The sequence below is a fragment of the Sinocyclocheilus anshuiensis genome, unplaced genomic scaffold (assembly GCF_001515605.1).
Source record: "Sinocyclocheilus anshuiensis isolate Anshui unplaced genomic scaffold, SAMN03320099.WGS_v1.1 scaffold836, whole genome shotgun sequence".
NCBI lineage: Eukaryota > Metazoa > Chordata > Actinopteri > Cypriniformes > Cyprinidae > Sinocyclocheilus > Sinocyclocheilus anshuiensis.
In genome coordinates, this window is record NW_015551122.1 from 1063724 (window position 1) to 1079673 (window position 15950).

Here is a 15950-nt window from a genome sequence, read left to right on the forward strand (position 1 = left end):
TTTGGTTGATTGTAATCCATTACATACCTTTCTATCAAAGTTATCTAACATTATCAAGCTGAATTTGTTCTGACACAGTTTACCTCTGAGTTCTTGTCATATTTTATTACCATTTTCTAAACTATAGCGAATAAACTGTGATAATGTGAGAAATGTTGAAGGTGTCTGAATAAATTTTGGTTTGACTTTATCTATTTGATAAATGAAGTTAACCAACTAACATTATACATACCCTTTTGGTTTCTGTACCCAATATTTAAAAAATGTACAAATGCAATAAAAATATCGGTATTGGTACTCGGTATCGGCAAGTACCAAAAATAAAAGTATCGGTATCGGGCGAGTACTGGAAAAAGTGGTATCGGTGCATCCCTATTTATTATCAATGTTGGAAACTGTTGTGCTGCTTAATATTTTTTTGGAGCCAGTGATATTTTTTCAGGATTCTTTGATGAATAAAAAGTTAAAAAGAAGAGCATTTATTTAAAATAGAATCAGCATATTAGAATGATTTCTGAAGGATCATGTGACACTTTATACTGGAGTAATAGTTGATAGAAATTCAGCTTTGATCACAAATAAATTATATTTTAAAGTATATTAAAATAGAAACCATTATTTTATATTGTAATAACATTTTGCAAGATTACGTTTTTTTCTGTATTTTTGATCAAATAAATGCAGCCTTGATGAGCAGAAGAGACTTCTTTAGAAAACATTACAAGTCTTACTGTTCCCAAACTTTTGAGCGGTAGTGTACATATACTTGTATGACCTCCATGTATATCTCTAGTTAATAAAAGGGTTCATTTGACAAATAGCAACACAACAAAGTGTATAGTGAAGAAAGATAAAGAGCTTAGAAAGCATTTCACATAATGTAAGAATAAAAAGGGAGGAGAACATAAATGATCAATATTGGTACCTATGATATACAACAAAACAACAACCGTAAATAATAATAATAAAAAAAAAAACACCTACACAAATTAAAATCATAGGTGCAAAAAGATGCTAAAGCTTCTAAACACAGCCGACGTATCCCTAAAGTATAACACTAGTCTATATACTGGAGGAGGGAAGGAGATGTATACTTGGGTGATTGAGGGTCTTTCAATTTCCTACACAATCTGGGAAGGGTCCCCAAATTTAATAGAAATTATCAGAAGATCCCATCATTGTGTGTCTGATTTTATTCTAGTTTAATTAAACGGAAAATATATTTAATCCATAAAGAATAAGTAGGAGGTACAGGCAATTTCCAGTTAAACATCTTGCCAAAAGTGTGACAAAGGCTACAAAATCAGACTGATATTTGGGCATAGCAAGAGACGGGGGGAGGGTACCAAATAAAGCTGTGAAAGCCAGAGGCTTATTTGATGTTTAAGAACTTCAGATAATGTTTTAAAGATCTGGGACCAATATTTCTGTAGAGATGGACAGGACCAAAACATGTGCGCAGTAGTTGCATGGGCCTGATGACAACAGCCACATGTGGGATATATATTTTTGAAAGTCTAACTTTGGTCCAGAGAGTGCGGTGAAGAATTTTACACTGAATCAGACCATGTCTGGCACAAAAGGATAAAGAGTGCACTCGGCGTAGGATTTCTTCCCACTGTTCATCTGGAATATTTTTTTCTGTGTTCTCCTCCCACTGAGATTTAATAGATGTAAGTGGGCAGGTCAAATACTGTTTTTATCACGGTTTTAGACAAAAACTGTCCTGACATATGTCCAAAAGGCACGTCTAGTCTAACAGACCTGATTACACTGACCTGATCATCAGTCGACAGAGCTGGGTAACATGTGATCTGGATTACGTAATCAGGTTCCAAAAATTATGTACTAGAAATTAGATTATATTACAATTTAAAATATTCATAATCAGACTACAGTTACTTATTTATTTATCGTTTTATTTTGATTGTTGTAATTTTAAAAAGATTTATTTTAATTTAACATTTTTAGAATTTAATTAATTAATACATTTCCCCTGCATTTCCTTCATGAACCCCAGTTTGGGAAACTTTGACGTAATTTGTGACCCTGGACGACAAAACCAATAAGGGTCAATTTCTTGAAATTGAAAACCTGAAAGCTGAATAAATAAGCTTTCCATTGATGTATGGTTGTTAGGATAGGACAATATTTGGCCGAGATACAACTATTTGAAAATCTGGAATCTGAGGGAGCAAAAAAAATCAAAATATTGAGAAAATCGCCTTTAAAGTTGTCCAGATGAAGTTCTTAGCAATGCATATTACTAATCAAAAATGAAGTTTTGATATATTTACGGTAGGCAATTTACAAACAGCCAAAAATGGGGTTTGGCAAGTTTTAATTACAGTAATTTGATCACGAAAAAAGGTTGACCGTGCTGTTACAATGCACGTTAAAGGGTTAATGCACTTCATGTTGTTAATAACAACGAATGGAATATACTTTCTTTCTCTTAGTTTTTTTCTATGTCAATATTGTATAAGATTATACTATTTAAATCAATGTGATAAACCAGTTAGGTCAAAAGTAATCAAAATCAGTCTGATTATATTACCTGAAATGTGCAATGTAATGGATTACGTTACTAACTATAATTTTTGTCGTGTAATTTGGAATCAGTAACAGACTACAATTTGTAAGTAATCTACCCAGCACTGTCAGTCGAGTGCTCATGAAGTAAACTGGGTGTTTCAAGTGTAGAGGCTGAAACTGCTCAAATATTAAAAGAGTCTTAGCGTTGCAGTATGATTGTTTTATTATCTTCATTTATATTTTAATCTCTCACAGACGAGCAGCTCCAGGAGATTTTTAATTGCACAGCATGTGGACAGCAAGTCAATCATTTTCAGAAGGATTCGATCTTTCAGCATCCTGCACTACATGTTCTTATCTGCAAGGTAGAAACCAGAGTAACTTGTTACAGCCAATTACGTGCTTGTATCTCGGTCATTAACATGCATGCCTTTTTCTTACAGTCATGTTTCAGATATTATATGAGTGACGATATCAGCAAGGATGAAGAAGGAATGGATGAGCAATGCAGGTTGGTGCAGAACATTTATTTATTTATAACACTACAGCTGTGATGATACCAACTAGGGATGTAGCGATAAAAATATGTGGCTATTAAAAACCAAACAAATACAAATTGAACAATCATTTGGTCACCTAAGCATCCATACATAAGTTATACTGATAATCACACAGTGGTCAATACACATGAAGTTCCATTTTTTTTCCCAGTATTGCAAATATTTTTCCATCCCTGTATTTGATGAAAAAGTAATTCTCTCCATGTTTTGAACACTGGTCAGAAGTCTTTGTTTGGGCTGTAGCCATTGTCATATTACAATTTTTTTTTTTTATGGCTACTAATACTATTTATCCCAAATGTTGAAAAAGAGCAGTCAATTCCATCACCAAAAAAATATCATTGCTTAAAGTTTTCATGCAAGTGTTCAAGTAAACAGTCAGTAATATAATAAAGAAATATATTGCAAGTAATCAAACAAATAAAAACAGCAGAACAAAGATAAAGATTAGGTATATAATGTTTTCAGGTTTATAACTAGTATCAAGTTAACAATCAGAAATTTGACACACAAAAAAACAAACAATGAAATGGCTGTGTTCACTGCACTTACTCAAACACTGCTGTCATGACTTTAGTGTCTGTACTTTTTGTAATTTTGCTCTTTTTGTAAATTTTTTTTTCTTCTGTGAAATAGTATTATTATATATTATCTATTAGCTTGAAATTCCTGCTAGTTTTTTTAAGTCCTTGGACAACACAATTCCATTTTTACCCAAATGAATTTAATGATGGGATGTTTTTTCTCTTTCAGGTGGTGTGCAGAGGGTGGTAATCTGATTTGCTGTGACTACTGCAGCAATGCCTTCTGCAAAAAATGCATTTTGAGGAACCTTGGACGAAAAGAACTGTCTGAAATCATGAATGAAGAAAGCAAATGGCACTGCTTTGTGTGCCGCCCAGAGCCACTGCAAGACTTTGTTAAAACCTGTGAGAAAGTTTTGCTCAATCTGGAATCATCTTGCAGAAAGCCCAAGGGAGACGGTGACAAGACGAAGCGTGAAGATCGTAAACACAAGCATAGCAAACGAGAAAAAACTGCTGTAAATGGACAGGATTATGCCTCCGACGGAGCGGGGACGTTATCCTTTTCCTGTAAGACGTTGACGGTTCCGAAAGAGCTTGTCAAGAAGACCAAAAAACTAATCGAGACCACAAACAGTTTGAATCGTACTTTTGTACAATTCCTCCAGCACACGTCAAAAGGCCGTGAAGTTAGTGCGGTAAGTAATAGACACTTAAACGCCTTCAAATCGGTTTTGGCTGATCTGAAAAAGGCCCACGTGGCTCTGGAGGAATCACTTGAAAAAGAATTTGAATCGAAAGGCCTCAAGTTTCAAAACGGAGAGGAGCAAAGACACAGTCAAACTGCAGATCATACCAGTGTTAACTCGTACCACGCTGACCCTGCTCCTGTCAGAGAAGATGGTTTGGATTGCACCGCCAAGGACCAAGATGAAACCCAACAGGAAAGTAGCTCAGCTGATGTTGAAATGAAGGAGAGCCTTCCACCCTCTCCAGAAAAAACTCGGGACCAGTCTGAAGAAAGTGAAGCTAAAGAGCATGAAATGGCAGATAACCCTGACTTTGAGGAAAACTCCGTGCCAGCAGGTGAAGCGTCTCTTGATAAAGACATCGTGTCTATTCCACCGTCTGTCCCAGAGGAGCTCTTTGAGATGGTCGAGAGTCTTGCAGTAAAGAAAGAAGACCGTGACGATAGCAACTCGACTGGTTCCAGTGATTGGAAATCAACGTCCATCGCTGAGGTTGTGGAATCCAATAAGAGCAACTCGACTGGTTCCAGTGATTGGAAATCAACGTCCAACGCTGAGGTTGTGGAATCCAATAAGAGCCTGACAAAACTGGGTAGAAAACTTGTTGTCAAACTAACACCTGTTCCTCTTAAAATTACCATAAAACGAGATAAGAGCAAAGAACAGTCGCCTTCAGAAGACATGGATTGTGACACATTGCCAAAGGAGGCTCAAGATAGCAGACGCTCCCCCAGGATGAAGACCACACCCCTACGCAAGTCACCGGAGGTGAAGAGCAAACGCAAACCAAGGTCGTCAATGGCTAAAGAAGAGTGCAGCGACGCAGTCAAGGAGCAGTGTGATTCAGACTCAGATGAAGTCCCTGAGGTCCTGCAGACGGCTGCCTTGAAGGCCAGCTCTGATGAGAGCGAACCCGAGAACGCTTCTGGAAAAGGTACCAAGAAGAAGAAGTTAGCTTCCTGCTCTGCTGAGAAAGCAAAAGCGAAGCCAAAGCGTAAACTCGATATGGCCTCCTCAGATTCAGAACGGTCATCAACAGCAAAGAAAAGGAGCACCAAAAAAAAGAAGGGCAGAGAATCGGACTCCTCAGACCACAACTCTGATCTTGAGAAACAGATGAAAAGCCTGTCCAAGGTCGGCAGTGGGAAAAAAACATCCAAAGGTGTCAAAAAGGAAGAGAATGAATCCAGTAAAGATGGCAAGAAAGGCCCTAAAATGTCATTTGAGAGGAAACGAAGGTCACAGAAAGAAAAGCCTAAAACCAAGGAAGAGTTTTCCTCCAGTGATGAAGAGCAGGAGGAGGAGGAGCAGGCTGCTAACTCCGAGGAAGACAGCGATCAGCAGAAGATTAAACCAATACTTGAGTCTGTGATGGCTAGTATTGATGGTTTCCATCAGTCATCAGGTCAGTTGACAAAATGGTTCAATTAATCTACATTGTATGGCAGAAGTATTAGCTGCATATTGCTCATTGATTTCAAATTGGGGAAAAGAAAATGGTAGAAAAAAGTACTAAATCAGGGCTCAACGGGCCCTGCCTAAAAAAAAAAAAAAGTTGCTGTTATCATTGTTTTTGACCCATGTTATCTTTTATTCTAATAAGCTTATATGACGCCAACATTTTAGATACCAGTTAAATTTTACAATTCTCAATTCTAATTTTGATACTACAGCAAAAACTACAAGCCTAACAAATATAGCCTAAAGTTTAAACATTATTAAAGACAAGTGAACAGTGCGTAAATGAGAACAAATGAACAAATTACAAGCAATAGCACAACTGAATCTAAATAACAAAGATAGAAATGATTAAATAGGATGCTTTAGGAAAAGCTGCAGATGGGCTGAATGAGACGCAGATTCACTCTCTGACAGCAGGTGGCGCTCATGGAACAGCAGATACAGTGTTTCCTTGGTTACCGCTGTAAACAAAGCAGTGCTACATTAACACTACTTCAAATTAGGGCTGTGCGATTTGGGGGAAAATATCAAATTGCGATTTTTTTTGACAGATATTGCGATTGCGCAAATCGCAACGTCTCAAATCGCGATTTCAATGCGATTTCGATTAATCGCACAGCCCTACTTCAGATGCATTATACAGAGACAAGATTAAAATTAAACGCCATGTTAACTTTACTGAAAACAGTTCCCCGCAGAGATAAACTCCTATAAACCCCCAATTCGATATTCAGGATTTTCTTCCAATATTTCGCGCATCATGTACAGTGATCTTGCTCTGTCTGTTACAGTATTTTCTCCTCTTTGTGTTAGTTTTAAGCGTCTCTTGTTAACAGCCGTTTACACACTTTGTTATATTTCCACACAAATTACATTTTGGAAAATGCTTGCTGTGCAGTTTGTGTGCAAATCCGGAACGGAGATAGTCTGAAATAAAACAAAAAATGCCAGTCGACCGGTGCATCTGTACTCCACTGTATAAATTAAATATAGGTTAATCATTGTTAAAGCTACAAAGGTACTTGCCAAGACGGGTATTTTGACATACCTTTGTATGTACAGTCGTGGTCAGAATTATTGGCACCCTTGGTAAATATGATCAAAGAAGGCTGTGAAAATAAATCTGCATTGTTAATCATTTTGATCTTAGATTTAAAAAATTCACATAAATCTAACCTTTCATTGGAGAATAAGAATTTAAAATGGGGGGAAATATCATTGACATAAATGTTTTTCTCACACATTGGCCACAATTAACAGCACCCTTTTATTCAATGCTTTTTGAAACCTCCATTTGGCATAATAACAGCTCTGAGTTTTCTCCTATAATGCCTGATGAGGTTAGAGAGCACCTGACAAGAGATCAGAGACCATTCCTTCATCCAGAATCTCTCCAGACCCTTCAGATTCCCAGCTTCTCCTCTTCAGTTCACCACACTCATCTTCTCTAGGGTTCAGCTCAGGGAACTGGAATGGCCAGAGCAGACACTTGGTTTTGTGCCCAGTGACCCATTTTTGTGTGGTTTTTAAGGTTTGTTTTTGGATTATTGTCAGGTTGAAAGATCCAAACGTAGCCCATTATAAGATTTCTAACAGAGTCAGTCACTTTTTGATTTTTGATCTGTTGATATTTGATAGAATCAAAGATGCCATGTGTCTAAACAAGATGTCCAGGACCTCCAGCAGAAATATAGGCCCACAAAGGTTTTCTGACCCTAAAACTCAACTATTTTCTGCAATTCTTCAGCTGTGGTCCTTGGAGAGTCTTTAGCCACTCAAACTCTCCTGCTCAGCGTGCATTAGGACGATATTATAGACACACGTACTCTTCCAGGCAGATTTGTAACATTTTCTATTGATTGGAAATTCTTCATTATTGCCCTGGTGGTGGAAATGGGGATTTTCACTGCTCTAGCTCTTTTCTTAAAGCCACTTCACTAATTTGTGAAGCTCAATTATCAATTTGGCCTTTGTTTTCCCTCCTATTTATATTCCCGTGAAACAGGAAGCCGTGGCTGGATAATTTCATGTTCATAATCACCCTGGTATGCTCAAAATTGTAAATATGAATGGGAATATACTTCACAGATATTTCACTCATAAGAATTTCTAGGGGTGCTAATAATTGTGTGCAACGTGTATTTGAGAAAAACATTTATTTCATAATGAGATTTTCCCCCATTTTCAATTGTTTTAGTTCAATGAAAGGTTAGATTTTAAATTCTTATTCTCCAATGAAAGGTTAGATTTATGTGAATTTTTTAAATAAAAGATCAAAGTGATTAACAATGCAGATTTATTTTCACAGCCGCCTTTGATCATATTTACCAAGGGTGCCAATAATTATGACCACGACTGTATTTGTCTGTTCAAGTGCAAGAAGATGCGCAAAGAAACTATTCTGGGCTCTTGCGTTGTTGGAGATGCGTCTCTCTGATGATACACTTTCGTGAGGATGCAGCAGTGGCCCGATCGGACCAGTGACAAATTAGTCAACTGTCCCGAGTGACTTTCACGCTGGCCCCGGGCTTAATTAGTCCTTATTTTCGAGCCTTGTAAATTAACCACTATCCCCATTAAATGCTGCCTTTGATCTTGAACAACATTTCCTGTCTGGCAATTTTTTTTAACAGCCTGCCAAAATTAGCATATTTCAAACTGGTGGGTCACAAGGCGGTGCTAGGGGGACCACATTAAAATTCTAAAATGTATCAAATTCTACAAATTATTGAATAAATTACAAAAATTCTAATATGTTTTTTGGAGAGGGTAAATGAGGACTAATACAAACTTGATCATTATGAAATATGTATGTAACATATTTTCCAGAAAACAAGTCGCACCTCCTTTCCGCTGGTTTGCACCAGTCAAAATCACATTGTTGTTGGGAAAAAAAATGCATGTTACACTGGTGTATAAGTGACACACACACATACATACACACATATATATATATATATATATATATATATATAATAAATAAATGAATCAAAGTGACTTATAAATATTTTGCATCACAATGGTAAATAATTTACATAGACCACCAACGTGCAGGCGTTTGCATTTAGAGTTCAGATGTTTTTGATCTGCTTTCGTGTTTTTTTCTAGTCTCCTGATGTTTAGTCTCCAGCTGATTTCAGCATCAGCCGTGGGCAAAAATAGACACAGCATCAAAACTATGTACTCACTGCCGCTTCTGGAGTGCGACACCGTGTGGCTCTCCTGTTTAAAAGGGTGCTTAAATGAAAACGAACTGCTCATGCCCTGCTCACACACTATATGTGAAAACAGACCTATACACAAGTGTCTGAACTGAGACATCAGTACACATTGCTACACACTGATGGGACGCTTGAGAGCATTTAAGCTGCTTTTGAATAAAAGACGTAGTCGCTTAGCTAAAAAAAAAAAAAAGTAAAATAGAGTAGACTAGCTTGAGAAAAAAAAGAGTGAGTTAACAGGTGGAATATAATGTATTTATACCCTGAACGCAAAGATTGTGCTAGTCAACTATTAGTCATTCATTTAAGCCATTAGTCAATTATTCGCTCATTTATGATATCAATTTAATGTGACATCATATTTACCGCTCTGCGCTTTCAGGTCAGAAGAGCAAATACAAGAAGATACAACTTCACATGCCTTACCAAAGTCTAACAAGCAGAAACTGTTTTGAATAGAATTTGACGTGCGAGTAAAAAGGTATCTGTCCTACAGCGTTTCTCTGCTTTACTAGTGCAAAGGATGCAAATATAGCAATTAAAAGTGAACGAAAGGAAGAAATGTTTCTAATCCCGTGCAACAATGAGAGATGTGAGTGAAGATTTGAGAAAAGAAAGAAGCGATTCCAAGTGCAGTAGAATAACTCGTGGAGGAATTTTTCTTTTGAAAAATAGAGTGACCAGATCGCAAAACAGAATACAAATCCCACATATGGCTTGCATATATAGACTCGTGTAGCTCTCTCTTTTGACACGAATCCAGATGTTTCCATGGTTGTGATGTAACATTTAGGCTTCATTATATTAAAACAAAACTAGATAGCAGCTGTGTTAACGATGTGTCAGTTACAGACTGCATGACTTCTCTATATTCTGTTGAGTTTTTATTTTTTATTTTTCTGCAACCGACTAATTAAAAATTTGGTCGATTGAGTCTCTTGTCGACTGACGTTTAGGTGACTATTAGGTGGAAACCTCCTGAACACTGATAGAGTGTCATTAAGTTCATCATCAGGGTTCTATAAACTAGCCTTTTGGAAAACATTTATTGAATTTCATGACTTTTAAGTGTTGTTTTTTTCTTCTTGTTTATGAAGGTGATGAAATTGAATTGAAGGCTGAATCCTCCCAGGTGCTGGATGATGACGATGATCCAGAGAATAGGTTTGATTTTACAAGTAGCATGCTGTGAATTGTTTTTATGTCTGTTTAATCTCAAGATGTCCCCCGTCTGTGGGTTTTACAAACATTTAAGCAAAGAATAATATTAAAAAAGCTAAACCTTGTAACTCCATTGAATCCTCTAACTGTGGAACCTCATAAAACTCATAAATCCTCTCAACCTCGTAGCTTCTCCCTGCCCCAGTCTTGTTTCTGATTCTGATAATCAAAGTAGTTACCTTCATGAAAATGTCTCGGAGTGGACAGTCACAAGTTTAAGTAACAAGATGATGTATTCTGGGCTTCTGGCCTAATTTTGTTTCTGTCTCTTCTAAAAGAATTGCCAAGAGGATGCTTCTGGCGCAGATCAAAGCCAACTATTCCTCTGGAGCTGACAGTTCATCTAATGATGAAAACGCAGACAAAGAGGACGGGGATTCACCAAAGAAAGGAAAAGATGGTGCTAAGAAGCAAGACGAAAGTGGTGAGAGCTAGTTCAGATAGGACTGGGTGATATGGCCAAATCATATCTCTGCATTTTTTTCGTTGAATTGCGATATGTGGCATATATCTCTGTATTTCTACTTTTTTTCTATTTGGATTAAAGAAAAAAAATCTCTTTTATTCTTCCTCTTCTTTCACATCCTACCCAATGTTGTCCAACAAAACAATGTCTATAAATAAAGTGAATGTAAACATGTAGACTATGCTAAATGTAATGTGCGAAAATCACATTACATTATAATATTGTAACATTATGATCTAAAAACAAAGAAATTCACTAAATTAAAAACGAAAGGCACAAACTAATTGTATTAGGCTATTTTGATTACCTCATTTGTCAATTTACAGTGCTATCATAAAAAATACTCTTACTTGTAGGTTTAAAATTCTACATGACACATTTATTGTCTAACTACAAATATTTTAGCAAAATGTATTTTAGTCAGAATTATTGCGCTCCGTCTGTTTGGCATGCATGAGCGCGGTGGCGCTTGTTCGCTGAAGTCTGTGAAGTTTAGCGGAGAATCACTTGCAGAAGGCTCATCTACTCCTGACAGCAAAATGGAAATATTTCCATGACTTGCTAACATTTACAGCTGGAGCATATACCTGTGAAATGTAAGTTATGCACCGAGGAAAACAGCACATCTTAAACGCACTAAACAGCGCAAGTAGCGTCTCTGTCAGCAGCATGTATGTCAGCATCTGACGGGGCAACCACTTTAAACTATACGTGTTAACTGTATCTTACCAGTTATTTTAAAGCAATGAATATAAGCATGTCTCATGTTTAGGACAAACTAGATTATGCACTTTCCCCGCAACAGCTCATTCTGTGTCCTCTGATATTTTTCAGTTACGCTTGTGTCAAACTACTGTATATCGATATAAACGGTATTGCCTCATTCCATATCGTTTATTTAAAAAAAAAATCGATATATCATACAAACTTTATATGGCATGCAGCCCTAAGTTCAGATTTAATCCAGTTTAATGCAGAAGTGTTCTTGTCATGAATAATGCATTGATGTTTCCTGCAGAGGAAGAGGATGAAACTTCAGACTCGTGCTCAGATGTGGACGTGAAGAAAGGTGGACGCAGGCACCGTTTGTTGAGGAAGAAGTTGACTCTAAGCGAGGGAGACTCTGATGACGAGACCCCAGTTAAAAAAAAGAAAGAAACCAAAAAGAGAAGCAGGCGGAAAGGTCGGTGTCAAGTCTAAACAAAAGCCACACATGCGATTCCACTGAATGAGCTGAAGTGTTTACTGGATTTGTTGATGTGTGTTTGTATAGTGGGCAGCGATGATTCGGCAGACTCTGACTTCGAGCAGTCGCGCTCGGGCTCCAGTGATGCATCAGCGCTCAGTGAGGCCGTGAGTGAAGACGACGATGAAGACAAGAGCAGTAAACGCAAAACACGGTAAGGATAGCACCAGTTTGTTCATTCAAGTTTATTAACTTTGAAATTACATTTTAGTGCTGATTTACAGACTTAATTAGAAAGAATTTGCATCCATTCGTTTTAAATGCTATTAGAAAACCATCCATTGTTCAAGCGATGGCATAGCTATCGACACATTGCTGAACAGTTGACTCCCAGAAGTCCCTGACTCTCTATACTTGAGAACTAAACATAAAGTGGCATCCAAAACTTCCTGCTATGATGCTAGAGTGCACATTACACTTGAGGCTTTGCTTTTAAAAAAATCAGATCTTTCAGATCTTAAGCGTTTCAGATCTTATCGATTAATTTGAATGTAATGTTTGTCTTGATTTTATTTTTTTTTAAATTGAGGAATCACAGTTTTGAATAAAAATATTATCAAATGTTACAATTAGACACACTGACAATTATTAACTACGATTAACTGCTCATGTGTAACACGCTTTATGAAGGACCGTAATGTAGAACATATTGCAAATCCTAAGCACAATGGGAAAAATAGAAATGGGAAAAACACAAGGTTATGAGATGCGAGTTGAACTTGAGCACCATGTTTTTAGAATGCTGTTTCATACACGAGACCCTGTCAAACAGGTTTGCAGCAGTCAAACACATCGGTAAAGTGCATGTTTACACAAAAAAACAATGGAAAAGCAAAAACCTGTAAATAACTACTACTGTTTGTTTGATATTTCTTGTTTGCATGATGGTGACAGGCTGAAATCTGCTATTTTCTGTGTTTTTACAAAACATTTACCAGTAATAATAGCCTACCACTGCTGTTATACTTGTAGTCATTAGGGCCTGAGCACCAATTGTGCAAGAACCCTCTTGGAATTGCTCTGTTTATTTTGAATGAACATGACTTTTTGAGTGAACACAAATTTTTTAAAACCTAAAGGGCACCTATTATGCCCCTTTTTACAATATGTAATACAAGTCTCAGGTGTGCCCATAATGTGTATGTGAAGTTTCAGCTCAAAATACCCCACAGATCATTTATTATATCATTTTGAAAATGCCTATCTTGAGTGGAAGCAGAAACACGCTGTTTTTGTGCCTGCATCTTTAAATGCAAATGAGCTGCTGCTCCCTTCCCCGTTTTCCAGAATAGAGCGGAGCCTTTACAGCTTGTGCCTCAGATACTCTGCCAAAACAAAACATCTGTTTGGTTTTGATTATCCTGTCTGTCGTGTTGAAATTATGCGTTTTAAAGCCATATCAGTTTAAACTTCTGATATAGTGTTTTCTGAGCGCACAGAAAGCAGATGTCACATGGCATGTGAGCACTAAAATAAGTTCTCTTTCATGTCTTATTGCGCTTAAACTCTCAAATACACGCAAGTTTGTTAGAAACACATATGTGTTACAAACACAGTCGGTTATGACTGTGAAGGTGAACAGCTGGGAAAGAAATCGCATGTCTATATTAGATAGAGACCGACGGAAAAAGAAAAGTTGTGATTTTCTAGGCCGATATGGCTAGTTTTCGCAACTTTTTCGCAACTTTTCATTTTCCGTCGGTCTTAGTACACGATGTAACTACAGAAGAGTCAAGTTTTAAATAGGAAAAATATAGAAACTCTTTGGTCATTTTTGAGCGAGATGTTAACGGTCTAATCAGATTCAATGATCTATGCTAAGCTACAGCGAAAAGTGCTACCGCCAGACCCAGAGATCGGCTGAATGAATTAGAAAACGGTAAAACTCAACTGTTTAACTCTAGGGGAGTTGGAAAATGAGCCTATTTTCAAAAATAGTGAAGTGTTCCTTTAAACACGGAAAAAGTCAGATTTTCATATGTCACCTTTAATGTTTAAACTCTAAAACTTAATGTCTACATTTTGTCTAAGAAATATTTAGCATTTTTCTTATTTTATATTATTTCTGAAAATATAGGATGTGTTTGCATTCATTCCTCGATGCCCCAGTGGAGCCAAAAACACTTTTTGGGGCTGCAGTGAAAAATATGTGTCAGCAGTGCGACCTGCGCAAGAAGGATGGGGAAGCTTTTGAAACTTGCCTTCCCAGGAAGCCTACTGCTCGTCCACCCCCCACCCCCTTAGCAGTCAATAGTCAATGCAGGCAGAGGTTAATCCAAAACAGCCCCAGCCCAGAGGCAAGGCCTCGTTTGCGGCAGCAGTGGCTAAGAATCGCCCAGCTAACCCTCGGGGGTGGGGGAAGAGGCTGGCGACCTAAACTGTGCTGGAACCCTTCTTTTGATTTGAAAACAGACCACTCACAGAATCTCTGTTACACCCCTCTGCACAGCACAGGAGTCTTGTTCCCCCCTCTATCAAAGAAGCGTCAGGGTAAGTTCTCTTGTTGGGAGTGTTGGCTCTGTCCCATTCTGGATTTGTGGAACCTCAACAAGCACCTCAGAAAGTACAAGTTCAAAATGCTCACAATAAAAAACATTATAGTGTTATTCGTTCTGGAGACTGGTTTACATCAGTAGATCTGAAGGATGCTTACATTTACATAAGTATCTACCCGGCACACAGAAAATTCCTCAGGTTTGCCTATCAGGGCACAGCCTTCGAATTTTTGACCGTTCCGTCCGGGCTGTCGTTAGCTCCAAGGGTATTCAGCAAATGTGTTGAAGCGGCTCTAACACTGCTGAGAATAGCGGGTCTCAGAGTGTCAGCTTATTTGGACAATCTCCTTCTCTGTGCTCTGTCATGGTGGCAGGTGGAGATCTGCTTGTGTGTCATTTGAAGGGCTTCGGCTTCAAAATATACGAGACAAAAAGCTGCTTAGTGCCCACACAAGAAATAATTCACCTGGGTCTAGGCATGGGACGATAACCGGTTTCAAGGTATACTGCGGTTTGGAAAAGTCACGGTTTCAAAACCACTAAAATTTTCCGTTATACCGTTCCTGCGGTATGCGCAGTTTTTTTACGTGTCGTCAAAGTCGGAAAGTGCAGGACTCCCTCAGTTGTGTCAGCGAAGAGCGTAACGAGTCACACGACCTCTCCTCCTCCGGTTGGTGTTAGCGGTCAGAGTCACTTGTGTGTAGGATGACCGAAGGAGATGAATCCCTGGAACCTTTTCCTCCATCGAAAAAAGACGAAGTCTGTCTTATGGGAATTTTTCGGGTAACGTAGACTAACCATATTCACAATGTTCACATTGTGTACCATTGTACACAATGATGTTCCGTACAGATGACGTTTTATCGCCGATCGCTAAATAAATACTTCCAGGTCAAACATAAACTATATATCTGTGTCATCTTCATTTCTCCCTCTTTCACCCCCGATCAAGACAGAGACCCACCCGCCGTTTGTTTCAGTGTTGAAATAAATACTATTTGGCTTGCTACCGAGGCAGATAACATGGCTAATTAACTAGCTAACGTCAACTAGTTTCCTCCCTCACGTTACTTCACAGAGCGGGGAATAGCAGTCTAAAGTACGTACTGAACTGTTCTGGATTTAGTACAATAATTAAATTTAGCTTTATCTATCTATATCACGTTTATACTTTTAAGCCTCCTGCCATTGTTTACATCTGTTCAAAATCACGACATTTAAAAAAACAAACAAAAAAAAAACTTTGCCACTGTTTGAGTGTTGTACAGAGAGACCGTGTGTGTGTGTGTGACACTCGCGCTCTCTCTTTCCTTATGTGTGTATGTGCACACATCCTCGTACCTCACCGCTCCAAACCATAGCTCCAAACTTAATCCGGGAAAGGTGAACATTCCTGCATCATAACTTGGACTGAAAGATGAATGTGTAGAAAGCGAGCATGTCTCCAAAAACCTTGTTGAGCTGCAGGTTTA

At 38.0% G+C, this 15950-nt stretch overlaps 1 protein-coding gene across 1 annotated transcript in view; it reads left to right on the plus strand.

The window, feature by feature from the left end:
- The window catches only part of atrx (ATRX chromatin remodeler), a 73146-nt gene that overhangs the window by 6068 nt on the left and 51128 nt on the right, over positions 1-15950 (plus strand). The window contains exons 7-14 of the mRNA XM_016453235.1: positions 2791-2900; positions 2979-3046; positions 3849-4860; positions 4927-5773; positions 10148-10214; positions 10550-10695; positions 11756-11920; positions 12011-12137. Coding sequence (XP_016308721.1) covers positions 2791-2900; positions 2979-3046; positions 3849-4860; positions 4927-5773; positions 10148-10214; positions 10550-10695; positions 11756-11920; positions 12011-12137 — 2542 coding nt within the window. The remainder of the gene's footprint in view (positions 1-2790; positions 2901-2978; positions 3047-3848; positions 4861-4926; positions 5774-10147; positions 10215-10549; positions 10696-11755; positions 11921-12010; positions 12138-15950) is intronic.